Source organism: Dothidotthia symphoricarpi, assembly GCF_010015815.1.
Source record: "Dothidotthia symphoricarpi CBS 119687 unplaced genomic scaffold P153scaffold_25, whole genome shotgun sequence".
NCBI lineage: Eukaryota > Fungi > Ascomycota > Dothideomycetes > Pleosporales > Dothidotthiaceae > Dothidotthia > Dothidotthia symphoricarpi.
Genome location: NW_022985032.1, coordinates 59,983 through 80,947, shown reverse-complemented (window position 1 = coordinate 80,947; position 20,965 = coordinate 59,983). Strand labels below are relative to the sequence as shown.

At 45.6% G+C, this 20,965-nt stretch overlaps 7 protein-coding genes across 7 annotated transcripts; 2 read left to right on the top strand and 5 right to left on the bottom strand.

Annotated features, from left to right (window-relative positions):
* Nucleotides 1-28: 28 nt before the first annotated feature.
* P153DRAFT_371192 (uncharacterized protein) lies at nucleotides 29-746 on the bottom strand. Its single transcript, XM_033669209.1, has 3 exons — nucleotides 607-746; nucleotides 417-525; nucleotides 29-304 (listed from the first exon to the last, which is right to left on the bottom strand). The coding sequence occupies exons 1-3, from the start codon at nucleotides 630-632 to the stop codon at nucleotides 146-148; spliced, it is 294 nt and encodes a 97-aa protein (XP_033518258.1). The 5' UTR covers nucleotides 633-746; the 3' UTR covers nucleotides 29-145.
* A 4,382-nt stretch (nucleotides 747-5,128) lies between these two features.
* Nucleotides 5,129-5,656, bottom strand: P153DRAFT_371191 (uncharacterized protein). Its single transcript, XM_033669208.1, has one exon. It carries the CDS (start codon nucleotides 5,634-5,636, stop codon nucleotides 5,352-5,354), a length of 285 nt encoding a protein of 94 aa, XP_033518257.1. The 5' UTR covers nucleotides 5,637-5,656; the 3' UTR covers nucleotides 5,129-5,351.
* An 893-nt stretch (nucleotides 5,657-6,549) lies between these two features.
* P153DRAFT_435511 (uncharacterized protein) lies at nucleotides 6,550-7,241 on the bottom strand (the record flags this gene model as incomplete). The annotated part of the gene is made up of 1 exon (XM_033673154.1): nucleotides 6,550-7,241. Exon 1 carries the CDS (start codon nucleotides 7,183-7,185, stop codon nucleotides 6,550-6,552), a length of 636 nt encoding a protein of 211 aa, XP_033518256.1. The 5' UTR covers nucleotides 7,186-7,241.
* Nucleotides 7,242-8,108: 867 nt separating this feature from the next.
* Nucleotides 8,109-8,660, top strand: P153DRAFT_412104 (uncharacterized protein; the record flags this gene model as incomplete). The annotated part of the gene is made up of 1 exon (XM_033672099.1): nucleotides 8,109-8,660. One exon carries the CDS (start codon nucleotides 8,109-8,111, stop codon nucleotides 8,658-8,660), a length of 552 nt encoding a protein of 183 aa, XP_033518255.1.
* Nucleotides 8,661-8,833: 173 nt separating this feature from the next.
* On the bottom strand, nucleotides 8,834-10,811 carry P153DRAFT_327540 (5'-nucleotidase precursor). The gene is made up of 3 exons (XM_033665331.1): nucleotides 10,608-10,811; nucleotides 10,064-10,554; nucleotides 8,834-10,011 (listed from the first exon to the last, which is right to left on the bottom strand). Exons 1-3 carry the CDS (start codon nucleotides 10,741-10,743, stop codon nucleotides 8,875-8,877), a joined length of 1,764 nt encoding a protein of 587 aa, XP_033518254.1. The 5' UTR covers nucleotides 10,744-10,811; the 3' UTR covers nucleotides 8,834-8,874.
* Nucleotides 10,812-12,555: 1,744 nt separating this feature from the next.
* P153DRAFT_303056 (cysteine proteinase) lies at nucleotides 12,556-15,856 on the bottom strand (the record flags this gene model as incomplete). Its single annotated transcript, XM_033664487.1, has 3 exons — nucleotides 12,556-15,146; nucleotides 15,200-15,386; nucleotides 15,437-15,856. 3 exons carry the CDS (start codon nucleotides 15,854-15,856, stop codon nucleotides 12,556-12,558), a joined length of 3,198 nt encoding a protein of 1,065 aa, XP_033518253.1.
* Nucleotides 15,857-19,016: 3,160 nt separating this feature from the next.
* P153DRAFT_361508 (uncharacterized protein) lies at nucleotides 19,017-20,939 on the top strand (the record flags this gene model as incomplete). The annotated part of the gene is made up of 1 exon (XM_033666991.1): nucleotides 19,017-20,939. The coding sequence occupies one exon, from the start codon at nucleotides 19,017-19,019 to the stop codon at nucleotides 20,937-20,939; it is 1,923 nt and encodes a 640-aa protein (XP_033518252.1).
* Between the last annotated feature and the right edge of the window lie 26 nt (nucleotides 20,940-20,965).

Here is a 20,965-nt window from a genome sequence, read left to right as displayed (position 1 = left end):
ATAATGATATGAGTTGATGGATGGTATTTTGTTTGTGACATGCATGATCGTGATGAAATTTGATAAATATGGTACACCGCAACGCCCCCTAGTATATTATGGAACCTCAACCTGAAACATCCCCTCTCAAAATAATAGCCCAACCCTAAAAGAAAAAACTCCCCACCCAATATATCACAACAACCCCCCCTATCAGCATCCCAGCTAACTTCAACACCGCAACCCGGTTCCCAGACGCTGCCATCCGGGTTAATCGCGTTGCGGATCCGCGGAGTGAGGTGCTGAGGGAGGAGAACGTCTCGCTCTGTAACGTTTACATTAGCATCTGCTTTCAATCTTTCGTTCGCTTTCTCCCCTTTTTCTATGGGGGATTTCTATGGGGGATATGGGGATAAGGGCAGGAGCGTTAAACGGACCGTGGAATCAATAACCCCCTGGTCCCTTGCACTATCATAGATATCGATTGTTACGCCGCGTAAAGCGGAGACTTTCGAGGCGAGGTCGGAGAGGTGCGCGTTGTTCTGTCTTTTTATGGGGTGGTTAGTTGGGTGGGAAGACAGGGGGGGTAGATGGGATAAATAGGAAAGGGGGGGGGAATATTTGTACTGTTCGCGCTCGTAGGCTTGGGACATTTTGTCTCTTGGATTTGGTTGGGGTGGGTTTATGATGGGTTCGAGGGCTGGACGGGGGCGCGGAGAAGCTTCGTTTGGTTTGGGTTGGAGCGGGGTTGTTTCGGATGGAGTATTCTGCGTTTGTTCTACGTCGTAGTTGGTAGGTAGACGGGTGCTGTAGGTGGGTCTGTTTACGCGTTTCGAACTGGATGCGCGCGATAGAGGTGTGGAATCAACGGATAGTCTCCGGACAGTACGATTGAAAAGTACAGTTAGAGATTAGATAGAATACTAGATGTAGATTAGCTATTTTTTTTATAAACAACAGTTTTAATTAGAATGTTTAGTACTACTTAACCTATATAAATTATTTACTACTTAACTGTTTAAGTTATCCTAATTATTATAAATTTATATTATTATTATTAATCTCTTACTAAAATATTAAAATTATTGCCTATTATTATCCCTAGTAGTTCTATTAATCTACCTAATCTTAAGCTTAATAAGCTACCTATATATACCCTAATTATTATACCTATAGCTAAACGCCTCTATTAAGCCTATATAAAGTTATATAAATAGCTACCCTAGTACTTAGGCTATAGTATTATAGATACCCCTTATAGCTATAGTATTATAGGTAATACGCTTACCTACTAATTTATCCTATCTTATCTACTACTATTAATACCTATTACTATTACTATTAATAATAATAGCAGTAATATATATTGCCTAATAAGTCTACTTTAGCTTAAATTACTATTACTATTATTATTACCTTTGCTATAGCTATATTAGGTACTAGATTATTACTTATATCCTAATCTTATAGTATATATTAGCTATATAATTAATAAGCTACCTGCAGCTTATTTATATATACCTATAGATAGGAAATAGTTTAATACATTTAATAAGGCCTTTAAGTAGGTATAGAATTATGCGTTTTATTATAGTTTTATTATTATTATTAAGTTATAATTAACGTGTTAAAATAAGAAGAGGGTAATTTTATAGTATAAAATATACTATTAAAGTACTTATAACACTTAAAAGCTTAATCTAATTACTATAATAAAGAGTAATTATACTTATAATATAATAAAAGTATACTAGATAGGCTATAAGTATTCTATACGCGTTGCCTATAAAAAAATAGAGTATTCTAGTACTACGTAAGCTTAGTTTATTAAAGTTAGTTTTTTAGACTATAACTATTAAATAGCTCTAAATCTACTAAGTTTTTTAGCTTACTAGCGCTATATACCTAGGTACTATAAGGTAGTATAAATTGCGTAGGGCTTATAGGTAATATATAAATTATTTACTACTATAAGGAGGTAATTAAATGTATATAAGCTTAAGGTTTTATAGAAGTTCTACTATAACCTTAGCTACAGCTAGCTTAAAATACCTAATAGGATTATTAGCTAAGACTATACTTTAAAAGGCCTTAAATATACCTTCTATAGTACTAGATTTTAGTATAGAAGTTACTATACTTATACTATTAATAAGTCTAGTTAAGCTATTACGTAAAACCTTTAGTAAATTATATTCTAGCTAAAGGAATAATAGGCGTTTATAGAGTAATTTATAGTAGACTTTTTATATTAAATTAATACTATATTTAATATAAATTATAACTAATTACTTCTAAGTATAGTAATAGCTATTTTAAGCACTAGCTAAAGCTTCTCTACTTACTTTATATTTATTAAGAGTAAAAGTAAAAAGGATATAAAGTTCTTTATAAAAGTTAGTATTAATAATATATAGGCAGCTTAGCTAGAACTTATAATTAGGGACTTTAGTAGAGGGCTTAAAGCTGTACTTTATAACCTTATAATCCTACTATAGTACTATTAGTAGTATACTACTAAGGTAATAAAGAAATATATTAATAAAGGTATATAAACTTAAGCTTAGAGTAGTAGTTATACTGCTAATAAGAGGAGCTAGTTAAAAGTATTATAGTAGCCTTACCTTAAAGCTACTAGTACTAATATTCTTAATAAGTATTACGCAGTAATTCTTAACTACCTATATAATATTAATTAAGCTTAGTTCTAGAGTATATATATAACCTATAAGAAGTAGTTAATAGCTATATATATTAGTTAGCTCCCTAACCTTAGTGCTATAGCTACTTAATAAGGGGAAAGTATAAACGCTAGGTTAAAGGCCTTTATATACTACTAAATATTAATTAAGACCTCTATTAGTATAATCTAATTATAGATTAGTATAAAGATAAGAAAGCTTATAGCTAAAGAGGCTACCTCTAAGGCCTTACTACTATATCTAATTATACTTAATTTTATATAGAAATACTTTACTATAATTACTAGTAAAGTAATATACTATACGCTATTATAGATACTCTAGAGTATATAGTTAGCTATTATAATAATACTAAAAAAGACTTAGATTTAGGCTTAAAAATAGTAGTAATATAGTAATTATAGGTATAAAGATCTAGTATAATTTAGGCTACCTTATTACTATATACTAGTATATCTATACTACTAGAAGAAGCTAATTCTGCTTATACTTATATACCTATAATAGCTACTTATAAGAGCTATTAATACCTTAGGTAGCTTATAGAAGCTAAGTTATATAGGTATACTTATATACTCTAATATATAAGATCCTACCTCTAAAATAACTATATAATTATAACTATTATTATTATAGCTAATTTAGTTTATAAAGTCTTTTTTACCTAATAATACAGCTATACTTACCTTACGTATAAAGAGCTTCTTTAAGAGCCTCTATAATAAGGCTTCTTACTACGCTACTATATAATTACTACTATTTACTATATTATTTAAGGTACCTAAAGCCCTTTAGTAGTAGCCTTCTTTAGTTAAAATATATAGTAAAGTAAACTAAAGGAGGCTTATAAGTATAAAAGTAGTAGAATAAGTAGCTAATACTTTACTATATAAGGTTATATAACTATTAAGTAATAAAACTAATAATAGTATATTATTTAGTACAGTATATAATACGCTATAAGGTTTATAAGAGCTTATATATAATAGTAAGGCTATTAAGATAAAGCTACCTAAGTAAGTACTTATACCTAAGCCTATACCTAAGTCTACGCTAAAGCTTATACTAGAGCCTACACCTAAGCTTACTTAGAGCTCTACTTAAGAAATATATAAGTTTATAAAGTAATACTAAAGGCTTTAGTAGAGGCCTTATTAAATATATATAATACTTACTTACAGTAACTTTAATAAGCTTAAGGGGGCTATAAGTAAAGTAGTACTACTAAAGAAGTATAGGTAGCCTACTAAAATACTTAAAATAATACCTCTAGAGTTATTTAAAATACCTACTAAATAGTATATAAAGGGTAAGTAAGTTATATATAAGATTAATAAGGCTATATATAAGTTATATAATAAATAGATAGTAGTTAGGCTAGTAATTATAGTACTAAACTTACTACCTCCTATAGCTATATTATAACTCTTAATAATATAATTTTGCTATTCTAATACTAGAAGGTATTTTAGTATACCTATTTTAGTAATTATATAATATAAAATTCTAATTTTTCTAGTATTATAGTATTAAAGTTTATAAGTAGTAGTTCCTTTAAATTATTCTAAATATCTTATTCTTCTACCTATTTAACTCCTATTTTTACCTTACTATTACTGTAATGCCTATAATACTAGGCTACTCTATATAGCTTATTTAGTATTATTTTATATATACTATATTTAGTAATCTATTTATTAATCTACTAGGTAGTTTATATATATATATATAATAAAGATTACTACTAATTATTATTAAAACTTTAATCTTAATTATATAAAAGTAGTATCTCTAGTAAAGCTAATTAGCTAAAAAGGGTCTCCTTATAGGCTAGAGAGAGAAAAAGTAATAGCTTAAGCTAGGTATTTTACCTATAAGAGAGTTATACTTAGGATAAGAGGTAAGGCTATATATTTTTAGAGTTTTTTTTTATAGGTTAAAAGTTTAAATCTAGGTTAAAGTAATTTATTAATTCTTATTAATTCTTATAAGTTAGTATTAAAAATATAGTATAAAATTAATTTTTAGAGGAGTAAAGGAAGATTTAGTAGTAATAGCCTATATAAATAATTCCTATTACGTAGATTCTTAAGATTACATAGATGTTGCGCTAGTACTTAAAATAGAAGCCTATCTAAACTGTACTTTTTAATTGTACTGTCCGGAGACTATCTAGTGGAATCAAGGGAGTGACGTGACGTTTAGCGCCAAGACTTGCTCTGGACCCTGCATAGTGGGCTAGCGTGGGTCGTAGTGTAGGGCTGAGAGGATCGAGGTGTGGGGAATGGATGACAGGGAATATCATGGACGTTGATTTTCGGTATGGAAGAGGAGGAGATGGGTATATGGCGGTTGGTTCTATGTTGAAATATTACAGAAGTCGGATGGGTTGGAGATTATCTGTTTACATTCATACAGAGTTATTTCGTTACCGTTAAACTGGTTCCGGCATGCTAATAATCTTCGGTTTCTGATTGCTGTGCAGCTGCGCCCGCGTACTCTTTCTCTCTCTCTAAGATTCCCCATAGAAACCTCCGCATAGTCCCCCGCCCGCTGGACTGCACCCTCGCTTCCTCGCCACGCCTTGACTTTCCTCGAGCGTCCCGTCCATAACCGCCCCCAACGCACATTTTCCATCCCAGAAATCTGCGTCGCAACGCGTCAAAGCTACTAAACTTGATGTTGAATTCCGGAGTACGTCGTGGCGAAGTTCGTGCTGTTGGTGTGGTTGTTCACGCTCGGCGTGCCCATTGAGTCTGCACGATTGCGGCGTCGGGCCTGTGCTTTTGTCTTGTGGGGAATGGGATTTGAGTGCTGCGCGGAGTGGGGTGCTTTGTTTGATTGTGTTGTGGGGGTTGAGGCTTCGCGCGGTGGGGACTTGGTGGGCGGTTGCTGAGATGATGAGTGGTGGAGGGCTGAGCTGGTGCTTGCTACGTCGATTTCGAGGGGGGTCATTGTCGATGAAGTGATGGCGTGGTTCTTGGAATGGGTTGGATGTGGATTGATGTGGAATATGTAAGGGCGGTCAGAGCCTGCAAATATATACTTCAGCACTTCTGCGTTGCTTACCAGGCCCTGAGATGGTGGTCTTATGGCTGCCTTGTTTCTGCCTTGCTACGAGGACAGTTTGTTGAGATAGATATGCATCGTACGAAAGGCACAGGTGTCACCAAGTCATGCCAAAAATGTGTTAGATTGGATATGTAGTATTCCGTGTTCGTGTGGTCGCTCCGGGTTTAGCTGCCTTGAAGTAGTATATGGAGATTGGCAGTGTTAGTGATGCGAGTGTTGACAACGCGGGCTCTCCTCAAAACTGCTTGAGCCTTGATGAATGTTGGTGATATTGATCCATTTTACGCAAATTATTGATGTGATGGCATTGTGAGTTGACGGAATCATATAATGAGCTGTCGTGATGGAGGATGTGCTATCATTGTTTTTACATCCACCCAATATCACACACATAGCTTATATCAATCTCGTATTAGTGTTTTGAAATCTGCATTTTTTGTTCGTCTATCAGTCTCCACACGCGATATTGGGAGTGCCTGGACCATGGATAAGGAAGAAGGAGTTGTTGTGTCCTTCATCACTTCATTTTGTTGCTCACAGAGCTTGATATTCAGATACTCAACATACCCCTTTGCGATGAAGTCTCTTTGATGACGATTCATGGCTTTCAAGGATAACGTGTACCCTTAGAGGCTAGGACTCTACGTTACTTACTGCTGGCTCACATCCCTCCAGACTCTTTGAATACACGTGTTGATTGGTAGTCATGCGTCTGAAGCGTCTTAATTCCTAGGATAATCACTCAGGGATGACCGAATCCATAGAGTGATCATCCTCCACAATTATACCCAAGTATTCAACGCCCACCATTCAGCATGTCCCACTTCTCCGAAGCACTCTTGGAGTGTAATGTGGCTATTACACAACCCTTACGAGCCTTCTTGCGACGAGCCCGGTACGCCTTGACTGCCTTCTGAACTTCACTGGGTGCTGCCACCTTCGCCTTCTTGCTTGGACGTTCGACAACTTCCTCCTCATCCACCTCCTGAACCCCATCGAAAACATTGTTTCCATCCACATCCAGTCCAACTTCCTCTCCCGCGTTCTCCACCCCACTCTTCGCCATAACCTCGGCCTCCACTTCCACCCCATACGCCTTCCGAAACTGCTCATCCAACATGCGCTTCACTGCTGCGGGATCGATGTGCATCATCTTGCATGTCGGGAAGATGGCAATTTCAAGCTGCTTGGCGAGCTTTCCGAGCAACCAACTATCCACCATATCGCGTTCAATCTGTGGAGTCTCATTCCGGATTTGTCCGATCAGATTGTGTTGTTCAGAGGTGTTGAGACCCGCACGTTTGTAGTCTTCGTATGTGAAGTCGGTGACGGCGGGTTTGGGTGGGATGGCAGTGGCGGCAGGTGGAGGCGTGAGAGGTGTGGGACGTATAGGCCCGCTGACATGAACTTTCAGTTTCTCGTGGCTTGACATGATAGGGTGCGACTCGTTGGGTGATTTGTTTGTGTCACAGCGGTTGGGCAGAGCAGTTGTGCGGTGTTAGTCAAGTCAAAAGCAAGAGTTGCGAGTGCGTTGTGGAGGGTGCGTTTGTAACTTATTCGTAGCGCGTCATGCATGCTTTCACTGTTGCGGATCGTCGGTCACTCTCGATTGTTGCCTAGGCATTCACTGCTGAACACCATGTAATGCCTCAGCCATCCCAATTACCTTGGGCATATGGTTCGGCCTTATGTCTCGATTACTTGTTCAATCAACCATATCAATCGTTAACTATCGCTCCTCTGAGGCTCTATGCAATATGCATGTCGGAGAATGATTGTGGAAAATTCATGAACCAATTTGTAGATACAGCCTTTTGCAGGGAAACCTTCACCAACTGTACTTACGGCCACGTGTTTTATCTATCCATTTCTACACGATATTACAATACACCTCTCATGACAGCAATTTGATAAACGTACTCCTTGCGTATGAAACAATGCCGCACTCGGCGACAAGATACGTCGTCCAAGTACAGTGACCAAAGCCTAAACAACGAGAAAACCACAAAGCTGCGTCTAGGCTACCACTCCTGACATGTTTCATCCATAGACAACCCATCCATCCGAGTCGTTTTCGCAACACTAGCTACCAACAGTCGAATTCTACACACGGACCACCATGACGGCGAGAAACATCTTGATACTGGATGTTTCAACCTCCGACGCGTCAAATTGATCGAGTCGTGTTTCTATGTATGCTCGAAATCTATAAATATTCTTGAAGTTTTTGATGGCTCACTCAGAGCGACAAAACATCCATCCAATCGAGTAAGTACAGAATTAGACTCAATAGCACAAGCAGACATCCACGAGAAAAAATTCCCAGATCACATACCCTCTACCTCTTAACGAACAATGAACGAGACCATACGCCAAAGCCTCATGACTATGTTCCACTGGGGCGCCACGTGTCCAAAAAGTCGACGCGTCGAACTCTTCATCAGTGAAGAATTGAACAAGATCCAAGTAGCCGTTATGCAAAACTTCAGAAACCAACACCAAGAGGGAATAACTAAGCCATTGCCAGTATACTTCGACGACATCGTTTGCTGGTATCTTCGAGGAATGTTTCTCCTAGGCTCCAGCATCCCAGAGTGCGCGTTTCTCGATCAACGCGTCGCGGCTAGCCTGGAGGGTGTTCTCACTGCCGTTTTGTGGGTGGCACGGAGTCGATCGGCTGAGAAACTTACTACGGCAGATATCTACGGTGATTTGTTTGTAGAGGATGATGCTGAAAGCGGAAAGAAACTGTCAGGGTTTAGCGTTCCCGATGTGTCCGATATACTGTGCTTTGCGAAAGCTGTTATGGAGGTGTTGGTTGAGCTTTCCTGTAGCATGTTGTTGTTCATCGGTAGGCTTTGTATTGTCAGCATTCCGGTGCTGATTCTCTCTCGCTGGCTCGTTTGAGCTCGGAAGAGCCGGTTGATATCATATCAAATCTGTATGTTGGTATTTGAGCATGGCATATAGATGCGGTAAGTAGTCTCAGTCATGTAGATTGGAACATCAAGGCACGCGTTTTGATTAGCCAATACAACTCATAGCAAAAGACTTGCAGGATGATATGTAGGTCGTTCATTCCTCATAATGTACATTTTCATTTCACGTTCGTCATCTCCATTTACAGCATAAACAGACCCGCAAGCACGGCAAAGATGCTAGCACCCGCGATGCCAGATCCCAAACGCGCAGCAGCACCAGTCGACTCTGGAAGAGAGCTACGCGTAGGCGAAGGCGAACTAGTGCCGTTTCCAGTTGTTGCGTTCACCGCCGAGATACGGCCATCCAACTTGATGTTGACAGGCGTTTGAGCCTGGATATATCGAACCAGCACTTCGTCCTGGGTGTCCAGGGAGGCAAACTCATCGATAGGCTCGAAAAAGTTGTCACCACCTCCAGCGAGGAAATCCAACGTGACGACATTGTAGGTCGTGTCGTTGTTCAAAGGCTGCCCGCCAATAGTGACAGAAATAAGCTTCGTGTTGTTTGCGTTTCTGGGGTTGTACTCGATCTTGATTCCCGTGCTGACCTGGGCGAACGAGGTAACAGCCTTACCGTTGTTGACGTTGATGCCGGTGTAGATGCCCTCCAGGGTTTCCCAGATGGTTTTTCCACTGAGCGCAACCTGGACGATGGCGTTGCCGAAGGGGAAGGAAGTGAGAACTTCACCACGGGTGATGTCGCCGCTGTCGATGGTTGCGCGGACACCACCACCGTTGATCAGAGCAAAGTCCACGTTGCTGGTGGCATTCTTGCGGTCAGCAAGCATGGCGTCGGCCATGAAGTCGCCGAGCAAGCACTCTTGCGTTCTGCAGGTGGTCTGGTCGAGCTCTACCTCTGAAGTACCAAGGACCTGGGCGCCGAACTCTTCAAACGGACCGCGCCATTGCTTGATCTGAGCTTGGAGATCAGTATCCTGCCCGGTCGCGTTGGTGAGGTGAATGGGTGCGCCGGTGTACGCGAGGATTTTGCCCTCGGAATCGTAGGTCACGTCGATGTGGCCAACGTACTCGCCCCATCGGTAGGCAGTCACGATGAAGACCTCATCACCATCCTTGTTGTTGACGATGGTGGGGTACTTGCCCTCGGCATTTGCCATGTCGCCGAGAAGGGTATGGCTGTGACCACCCATGATGAGTTGAAGACCACTGACAGCTGCAGCAAGCTTCTGGTCCTCCTCGTAACCAATGTGAGTGATGGCAGCAATCCTGGTGATGTTGGTAGTTGCCTTAATTTCGTCGATGGCGTTTTGTACGGCCTGGTACCAGATGATCAGTCGTTGTTAAGAAAGCATAAATGAGAAAGCTTACCTCAACAACATTTGAGAAGACAGTGGAATCGTCAGGGCTACTGATGCTGGGTACTGTATCCGTGGTAACACCAATCAAAGCCAAGCCCTTGTCCTCGAAAATGGTATACTTCTGAACCGTCTTGTTGATCTTCTCGTTCTGCGTGTGCAAGTTTGCGCAAACAATGGGAAAGGTCAAGTTTTGCAGAAAATCTCCCAGCTTCTCCTCGCCGCCATCGAATTCATGGTTGCCAAGAGTCATGGCATCAAAGCCGACTTGGTTGATGGTCTCAGCGATCTTCTCACCGCCGTAAAAGGTGTAGAACAGTGTGCCTTGGAATTCATCGCCAACGTTCAGCCAAAGACTGTCGTTGACCAGTGCGCGCTGTTCGTCAACGACGTTCTTGATACGAGCGTAGCCTCCAAAGCATCCTCGGGTAGGGTCGGTACAGTCGGCTCCAGAAGATCTGAACTCGTCAAGATGGGCATGGACATCATTGACGTGGAAGAACGCTGCAGTCACGTGAGCCAGCTGTCACCTCTATCACTACTTGAATGTTACTTACAGATGTTGTAGTTGCCATCAGCGTCAATTCCACGCTTCGTCATACGTCGGCTGTGGAGGACATCCTCCGCTTGAGCAACGGCCGACAGCGCCGAGAGCGCAATGAAGGGCGCACTAGCACGCGTCGAGAATTTCATCTTGACTTCTTCCGTGGAGTGACAGGCGAGGAGTCAGAAGGGCACGCGGACGACGACCAACGTCCGTCTCCGGACCCAACAGTTCTTATGCTGTCGTTGTAAGCGGTTTCCGCCGCGGATCCCGTGTTGACTTGGCTTAACGCATTGGCGCCAAGGGCGCCTTTCTTGGAATCTTTTTATAACTGCCTCTTCGAGTCTGGCGACATCCTGTTCCTGATAACAAACCGCCAATCAGAAGCACACGTGTGACAAACGCAGCAAGTTTAAGGGTTCGAGGGCGAACCAGGATGTTGAAGTTCCGCTGCTACGAAAACGTGGAGACATTCACGATGCACATGGGCTTAGTACGAGCGGGTACCTCGTTCGATGAGCGGCCTCGAGAGGACAACTCACAACAACCCATCCGGCTCGTCGGTAGCGAACGCAGCAAATCATACGAGTGAGCCATGAAGGCGTAGGTGGCGCCGAACCTCGGAGGAATCAACCAAGTTTCCCCAGCATCGCTCGGCCAACTTCCACCCTGATGGGAGATAGCACTGAGGTACCGCGTCGGGGTAATTTACACCGGCACTAGGTAATTTACACCAGAGAATTGGGTAAATTTACCCTTTTACACGACAACAAAAAAAAACTGTAATAATAGGTTTTTAAGGTATAAATAAAGATTTCCTACCTTCCTTTATATATCTATATAGAGAGATCAGATTATTTCTTAAGATAGAAATTTTTTATTTTTTTTATTTTAGCGTTTACTGCTAAGCCTCTTTCTTGCTACCCTCCTCCTGCAACAAAACTTTAACGTATCTTTTTTATTATTAGCTAGAACCTGCTAAATAGGCAAAGTTTAGGTAGGAGGAGTATCTCTTGTACTAGGCGTATATATATGTGTATAGGTATATAGGTGCGTACGTAGGTAGTAGAGGGAGTAGACTTAGAGGTTTATCTACTTTAGAAATAAGAAGCTTACGTAAGCTTGTTCTATAATACACTGTATCTTCTATATACGCTAAAGGGCGGTGTAAAACACACAGAAGAAAGACCGTGTTTTACACTGCAACAGGGTGTAAAGTGGCGGGGTAAATTACCTGATTTTGTACCTCAGTGTAGGACAGCTCTGTAATCTAGCCCGCGTTTTGATGCTAGAGTTATAACAAGAGCAAGCCCCGAGCGGAGGTCAGGTCATGAGCCGACACTAATGATGGGTAGCCCCTCCTTGTTCGACGATGCAGGTTTTGGAGATCCTGTGGAGTTGCGAGCGTACCCCAGATTTTGGCCGATCTTTTCCTCAATCGACTTCGTCCCAAAGTTTGGAAGAACAAATCCGTTCCTGATGGACACCACGGTGAGATGAAAGTAGCTGAACACGAACCTTTCGCAAGAATTGGGTAAGCAGACTCTGTATTCATCTGTTCTCACGCGTTGTTTTAATTTTTCGAATCGAGACTCCACCATCATCCGCAAATCGCACCTTGAATAAATGTAGAACTCGTAAGTTTAAAGTTAGCATTGAAACTATCACGGAAGTTCGGAGAGCAATAACATTTCTCACAACCATGCGTCCCAAAACGATGAGATACGATGTAGCAAGCTAGACAGGCTTATGACATACCATCTTTTGAGATCGAGACAACTATTGCAAAGTCTAGAAAGTGAGGAGAATGTACATCCCTTTACCCAGCTCAACCCAGCGCGACAAAAAGCCAAAAACACCATGCTCGCTAAGAATACCTCTATCACAGCAATTTGCCACCACGAATCAGACTGTAAATAACATCATATCTTATCAAACCAACTCCATGAAAGACTCCACACTCAGGACAACGTCCCCTGTCTGTCTCTCTCAACGCCGGCCGGCTGCATGCCAACCTGTGCCACCAGCTTCTCTTCCGCGTCCCTCTTCGCTTTTCCCTTGAGCTCTTCCTCGCCATTACCCCTCGTGCGAAGCGGACTAGTAGCATCTGCCGCGCTATCATCAACGTCGAGTTCCTTCTCTTTCCTCCTGCCACTCCCACCTGCTACACTCTCCCCATCGGTATCTCTCTTCTTCTCACCATCCCCATTCTGCACTTCGATGGTGACATCAGTGTCTTTGGAGAAGACACGCAAGCCGAGGACACACACAGCGTTCCAGGGGTCGCGCTCGAACTCGGATTCGTCGCTAATATGCGGGTAGTGGTGGCTATGGTTGTGCGCGTGATGCAGAAGGTCATGTTCCGCTTCGGAGTCAGAAAGATCGGAGTCCAGAGAGTCTGGGCCGTCGATCTCAGAGTCCCAGGACGAGTCTTCGGATAGCGCGTCGGGGGACTCCATGCCGTGTTGCGCGCGGCGAGAGAATATACTCATACTCCGATTGCGGTGGATTTGGATGCCTGGTCGCACGCCGGGGATAGGCGAGAGGGTTGTGCGACGGGAAGGTGGGTGTGAACGGCGATCTGTACGTGGACTGTAGGGCAGTGAGGCAATGCTGGGGCCAAACTCTTCTAACTGCGGGGTGGGGAGCGGAGTAGGAATCGGAGTAGGAATCGGGGAGTCGGTGATTTGCGTTTCGTTGTATCCATCTCTTCCATTGTATCCGTCCCTACCATTGTATCCGTCTCTCCCATTATACCCATCTCGGCCGTTGTACCCGTCACGACCTTGATAAGTGCCGGGGAGCTCAGCGTTGTAGCCACCCCGGCCCTGGAGCTCACCAGGCATGTTCTGATTGTAACCTCCTCGGCCTTCGAATGCGCCAGGCAAGTTTTGGTTGTACCCGCCACGGCCCTGGTAACCATGTGAGGTCGGAGGGGTCTGGTTGCCTTGATTATACCCACCACGACCCTGCAGTATCAACGATTCAGCGACACCAGGACCATAAGAATCTCGATTATAGCCACCGCGGCCTTGGAGCGCTCCAGGAAGGGCAGCGCTTGCGCCATCGCGAACACGATTGTACCCTCCTCGCCCACCGTATCCACCGCCATTTGGACTAGATGAACGTTCGGCAATTGCTCCGTCGGTCGACGCACGTTTGTGTGTCGGACGAGCTGATTGAACAGGCTTGGACTCATCGTCACCAGATGGACGGTTCTCGTCGTCAACACCAATACCAAGGCCGGGAAGGTTTCGAAGCCTTTTCTCGACTTCCCGCAATTCTCTCGGCGGGTTCATCTTGAGAGTTTCCTTGGCAGCCTTCTTCTGATCACGAAGCTTGGCTTTTCTGCGAAGCTTCTTGCGCTGCTCATGAGAGCGTTTCATATCGGCTTTCTTTCGCTCGACCTTCTCTTCTTGCCTGCGACGTATTTTTTCTTGTTCTTGCTCCCTGAACTGGCCCTTGGCATGAGCGAGATCGTACGACAGACCAATGGACAGAAGTTTCTCGCGTCGCTTCGTGCACGTCGCTCGGATGACATCGTCCGGGGTAGGATTTGGTTGCCTTGTGGCTTTAATCTTCAGGAGAACCGTATAGTTTCCTGCATCCAGAGAAAGTTCGGTCGACACCGAGCGTTTCATGTAGTATGTTCCATTACTGCGTACAATATATTCTTCCTCGTCGTCCTTGTGGAGGCGAAACTGAAGGTTGAACTCATACTGCCCCTCCAGGCCTTGATAGTAACGCTCGTCGAGCTGGCTGAGAACAATGACGACGGGACTGGGTTTCTCAAGGTGTATTTTGAACTTGGTATCCAGATAGTCGACGCTCCAAGGGACATTGACGCTGGTCCATTGCTGAGACACCGTCCATTCTGGTCCAAAGAGCCTGGTTCGGTCGAAGTGCTGGTAGTTTCGTAGCAGATCCCTGTAAGATATCCAGAATACACCGTCATCGCCGAACTTATGGTTCAGTTTGTGCATCCAATCTGGTGTCCACTCCTCAGACCCATCGCTCCACCGGCCGTTCCATTCGGTTCGACCCCAGGGATTGCGTAGCTTGCACAAACGTTCGCCATCGATCTCGCGGGCTTCCATGATGGAGTATGCGTGCTTCTCCTGGATACCTTTACGCTCGCCGTAAGCGCCGCCCATCTGGCCACACCCAAACAGAAACTCCTCGTTGACATGCATGAGCTCTTCTCGCCAGAACTTATCTTTGTCCAAGATGTCGGTTGCAAATATCTCGGAGGTGACACCGCCAGTGAGGTCTTCTATGCCCTCACCAACGAAGCCTCCGTCAATGGCTGAATAGTCGCCATGAGCCTTGGCAAACGCCTTCTCCAGCAGCGGCAGCCACGTCTCATTGGAGTCACTGCACTGTGCGAAATACAGTGCCCTGGAGCCTGTCTGCATGACGGTGCGATATTCCTCCTCCGGGCTCTTACGGTTTTGCAACTCGAGCCACTGGTAGCGCTCAATCTTGGCTTCGTCAAAGTCCTCCTTGATCAGGTACAGCTTGTCGTCGATGACTGCTGATATCCACTCGCCGTCTGTATCATGTCAACACTTGGCTGGGTGCACACACTCATGCTCGTCTGCCTACCTCTGTGAAACACGAAGCCGTACACACCGACCTGCTCGTCGCGCGCAACGCACACTCTCTGTATCAGCCCGTCCTTGTTGCTTATGGTGGCGAGGGCGGCCATGAACCAGCAGTCGCCGTCGTTGCCCTGCCGCACATCGTTTGCACTCGCGCCGTCTATGAAAAATTGTGGGCGGTCGAAAATGTCCTGTCGCATTTGGTCAGCTATGCGCATGGCTCTGAGACCTGGTGCACTACCTCTACTCGCTTCACAGACAAGGGATGGTAGTCGGTCTTTTCCTTATCCAGTCCAATTAGGCAGTCGGGCGGTGTGTCTGCCAAAGCTTGGGCACGCTTGAAGTCCGCTTCAATGTCGAAATGAGGGTCGCGGTACTTCTGGTTCAAGCGTCGGCATTCTTGTACGATTTTCGCCACTTTCTTCCTGCACGACTCGACAGCCTCATCGTAGGACGCGAGTGCGTTGATGCCCGGTATCGATCCTTTTGGCGTGTGTGCTGCAGCTCGCTTTGCATACAGATTGTCGGGCAGGATGGTAAATATCTTGCCAGGGTGCTTGGTGGTGAACTTTTCCCAGAACTCGTCAATGTTCTTTTGTGGCACCCGTTTCCGGATAGGTGGGCGTGGCCCGGCTGCAAGAGCAAAAGTTTCTTGGTTCATGCTGGGGTCTTTTGATTGGGGCAGAGTGACGTTGATGAAGTCGTGGGTTCCCTGGGAATCCATGGTCAATTCTTATCCACGGCGCTAGAGGGCGCGGAACGTTGCTGGAAGGTCATGGCGTCCATTGGGGGCAAAACTGTTCCTAATAAATGCCTGCGTGTGGTCAAGGCGCTTTCAGCCCCAGCCCAGCTCGACAATCTCATGTCTGTGGAGAGTGGTATTTGGGGTGCTGTAAGAAAAGAAGCGGGGCGGGGCCAGCGTCCAGGCGCGTTCGGCAGAGCCAATCAGCCTTTAGCAGACACACCAAACACCAAACACATCGGAGAGGCGTCACGTTCTACAGAGGGATGCGACCTCAGCATGGCCGAGCTGCAGGAGCGTTCACTGACTCACTCTAAGGGCGAATGATACTGACGGAACAGAAGATGCATCGCATTGAGCTTGTCGTTCGTCCGAGGCGTAACGAAGCTGTGCACCATGCTAGATTTGCTTGGGGGCGGTTGACCGAGATACCGATGCCAGGCTGACCGACTTCTCGTCTTCTCGTACCGTTGTGCGAACGTCGACTGGCAGTCGCTTTGGAGGTGAGTGACTCTGGTCGACGACGCATACATGCATCTGCTGCTGGCTGCTGTGTGGTGCCGCTGCAACGCTATCACATCCCATGGTAGGGGTGCCGAGCGCACTAGTTAGTAAACATTGTGCATGTCGAAATGGTGGGCAGCAAAGCTGTCGTCTAACCAATTTGTAGCCGAGAACTACGTCTCACCGCCGAGAGATGACCAGTTCACGCTCCATTCAAGGACACGCTATCATGTGCGTTCAACGTAAACTTTGCAAAGTAGCAAACCGCTGGTGAACAAACGCAGATGATCGTCATGTTCTGGCCCTCTCCATGCGAGCTCAGACGCGGACGTGCAGCTTTGGTGGCGGTTGTGGCTCGCTTGACGCGTCGGTGGCGGACAGGGTTCAATTCTAGGTATTCTCGTGGCTTACCTCAGTGTTAGCCGTCGACCCAGAGGTACCAGAATGTCTCATTCTGCCCAAAGCGCTGGGTACCGGGTCGGTAGGCCGTGGCTGTGGAGTCTATCCCCTTCCGGTCCTGTCCCATTGCCCTGGGTACTCGTACAGGCACTGCCCTGGACCGCAAATAGAGATGCGAAACGCCTCGCCATGTTGGTAGCTTGCCAGGTCGCGACCCAAAGTAGTTGCCGTTGAATAAAGTTGTTGAGCCACGGTCTTCAGCCCTGTGGAATGGTGACTGCAGAAGCATGTGCAATCTTCTAAGCCATCCTCACTTGACATCTCACCGTCCTTCTGCAGCTTTTGACCAGTCGGCATGCTTGGAACGCCAAAGTACTGTGGTAAGAGCCGGTTGCATAATCATTGCCACGAACGACTGAAAAGCGAATAGCAGACTGTGACAGAGCAAGGAGAGCGCACGAATGACGATCATCGAATTGTAAAGAACGATGTTGTCGGCCCAGCCTTGCCCTAAAATCTCACCGACTGTTTTTCGCCCCAAGCTAATCAGGCAGCGAGATGAGCTGACTGTTGGAAGTGATACAGGAGCGCGAAATCATTGGAGAGCAAGCGTCTGAGCAAGGGCCGACCCGAAATAGGGTTGCAGCACATGTGCGCACCCACGCTGACGTTGACTCCCACACGGTAACCAAGCGGCGAAGGCGACCCCCGAACTAAACTTCGGATATGCAAACACTTCCGGCAGGGTCCGTAGGATAGTCCGAGGCCCGTGGGGGAGCATACGGTGAGTGTTTGGTGGATGTAGGCCAGGTCAGCGGGAAAGCACTTTCCTTGTTGAATGCCCATGATGTCACCACAACAACACGTCGCGTTCACGTCGCGATCACATCTTTACCTCCAACACAACGTCAGCCTGTGTGTAACGATCTTACTCATTGCCAATAAGCGATTCCAGGCAGCTATCACATCCGCATATACACCCGGTTCATCATAATGCGATGAGATTGTACACAAATGCGGTATCATGGGTTCAGACGCCCAACGTATCGACAGTCAAAGGGGTGTCATATACTCGCTCATCCAAACCCAGATCTATGTAACGCCGGCCTAGGTTACATATTCATCATCTACGAACAAGAGCACAGAATCTCAGGACCTCTCCACCCACCATTTCCCACTCTTTCATTGTGTCCTTGTTCTCCCATATGATCAATCGTGCCACGGCCTCCCCAATGCTAACAATCCACTCGTTGACCAGACAAACAACCACTGGATTCTTCTGCACAAATACTGTCGCACAGTACAACATGCTAAGTACTACTCGCTGAAGTATTGGTGCCAGAATCAGAATCGCGTGCTCGTATTGCGTGATCGTGAATATGTGGAGGTTGTGAAAAGCTGATAAGAAGTTCGGAAAGTAGTGCGCGATATAGTGTCGTAGCAGATCAAAAGTGATACGGAGGGCAATATGCGTGTGAACCAGGATATTGAGGATCGTCCTGAATGAAGGCTCGTGAAGCAAAATGGCGAGAGTGCCGACAGTGAGGAGGAGCTTTCGGAGCTTGGGGAAGATATGCATTGTTGTGAGTGCTGGACACGGCGTACGTGAGGTTGTGCACCACTGTATCTTTTTTGGATATCGGATTAGAATGGCCAGGGGCTGGAATATCGCTTCGGAGATGCTGAGATTGTGAGTTGCAGTGTGGAAGTTGGTGACGGTGTCTTGGGTCCGCCTGTATGAAGCAGTTGCACGGTGACTGGGTTCCCACTGGCTTTCTTCGAGAAAGACATCATATACGACAGGAAATGCACGAGTTTCTAGTATGCAAACTACTTATATCGTCATTTTCATTGAATTGTCCTCTACGAGATCGATGTCTGGCTGCGCACGAGTATGCAGTATCGTGATATGATGGAGAGTACACAACTCCAATCAAACAAGATACATGTTAATAACCGGGCGTGCACAGTGAAAGACCCTTTGGCCGTGACACGTCATTTTAGTCCCAACATTCAAGCGCTGTGAAAGCTAATGTAAAGAACTTCCACGGAACCAGGCACCAGAGGACCAAGCCGCGTCCAATAAAGCGCTCACTCACATATTTGCATCTTCGCATCACACGCAATCACTGTCAACTTCTAGCAATCAACTAGACCTCGACGAATTACTAAGAAGATGTCTACTCCACCTAGACGCGCTTCAACGGCTCCTATTCGGAGAAGGTTGGATGATCTACCACCACGATACACACCTCAAGCATCAGATTTCTATACACCAATACGTGCGCAGTACACAGACTACGCATCACCACAAGATGCTAGAGAGCAATCCACGTCAATGGTTATACGGTCGTCACCACCGCCCACTTCTTCTGGCGGCAGATATGTACCGTCGCATCGCCGGATCTCATCGCACTCTGGATATCTGAGTTCTGATAAACACTTGGGTCGGTCAGAATATCCGTTTTCCAGTCCTCTACTGCCATCGAGAGCGCTGTCGCGTATAGAAGAGCGTCGTCGTGCCGGTCTGTCATCTTCAGTGACGACCAGCCCATCTACGATCGCGCAACCAAACCCCAACTATGTACCTAGCAAGCGCGCACCTGAGCGAAGTCCCGAAGAGCAGACACCGATCACCAAGGCGCAGAGCTTGCTTACGCCCAATCGTTCAGAGACATCCGGTTCGCACATACCTCGACCTGGACGCAATCGTGCTGAGTCGTGGCGAAGTTCAGGAAGAAAGTCTATCGTCGTTCCAACGGATGAATGGGAGGACGCCGGCACTTCAGAAGTAAACAAGGCGAGCGATACACGAGCGGGGTTTGTGTCAAAGTTCAAGCATGCGCTGAGTTTGAATTCAGAAGAAGCTCCTTCTCAACGTGGATCGGCCGCTTCTTTCGATGCCCCAGAGCCTCTATCTACTGGTCAAATCATATCGCGACGTGATAGTAAGAGAAATGTATCACCTGCAGAGACGGCTCTGCGGAGAAGTCTTGAGAATGATCTTGGCAAGAAGACGCTTAGCCATAGGAAGAGTTTCGCTGGAAGTCTACGGAGACTTTGTCAACCAGAAGTCCTCAGCTATCGAGCAAAACCATCAGTTGTATCCAACGAAAGCGAGTCAGACTTTGGATACATCGAACCGCGTGTCTTACAAGAATTGCCTAGCAATATTCTTGTACGTGTCCGCGCTCGGAAAACTGATAACTCGCCACAATACCAGAACCTTCCCACATGGGAGCCGATCAAGCAGACCGATGATTTCAAGGACAGATACACCAATGAACGTGCCAGCTACGATCGGGTGCCGGCATATCGCATGGAAGTCAGTTCGCCTCTCCAAGGTTCGATGAGTTCGACTCAAGGTTTTTCCAGCCCTACAAATGCCATGATTCCCAATCATCAGTTCAGAAAATGCGCCTCGTTATCCTCATCACCATCATCGTTCGTTGCTCAGAAGCTGGTACGGCTACAGGATGTGACTTCACGGGAGCCAGTGGAGCTAGAGCAAACGAAAACGCTCTCAGCAGTAATCGATCAAGCCTCTGCTGTAGCAATGCCCCCTACACATGTCGCAAATTGCGCGAGTCAGGCTTCGGTGCGTATCGGAAATGGCATCTCGCTCATGCCGCCAACCACCATAGTTGATCAGGAGCCTATGGTGACTTCTCAATCTTTCTCGATCACTTCGCCATCATCTACTTTCACTCATTCTTCAACAGTTCCAAACTACAACCTCGCGCTACAGCCACCGACGGAAGTGTTCTCCCAGCAGCCTATCGGTCAATCTCCACGGCAAGGTCTCATCTTTGCGGAGGCAAGTGCCATCATCTACCTCCTCATCGCTTACGTCGCGGTATGGCTACTCCTCAGCAACTCGGAAGAGACGATGAATACGGTAGATACAGCCAACCAAATGGGTATGACCTTGCTGGCGGGCGCCATTTTGTGCCTCCTTTTGCATTGTGCTATGGGCGGTCGTGTTACACGAGTTCCAAGGAGTGTTTTGCGAGCAATATGGGGCCCTTCGCTATGTTTTGTGGTATTCTGGGGTTATAGATGGTTCGGTGAACGGCAGTCATTCTCGTATCCTGTTTGAGAGCTAGTTCCGGATTGTATCATCCT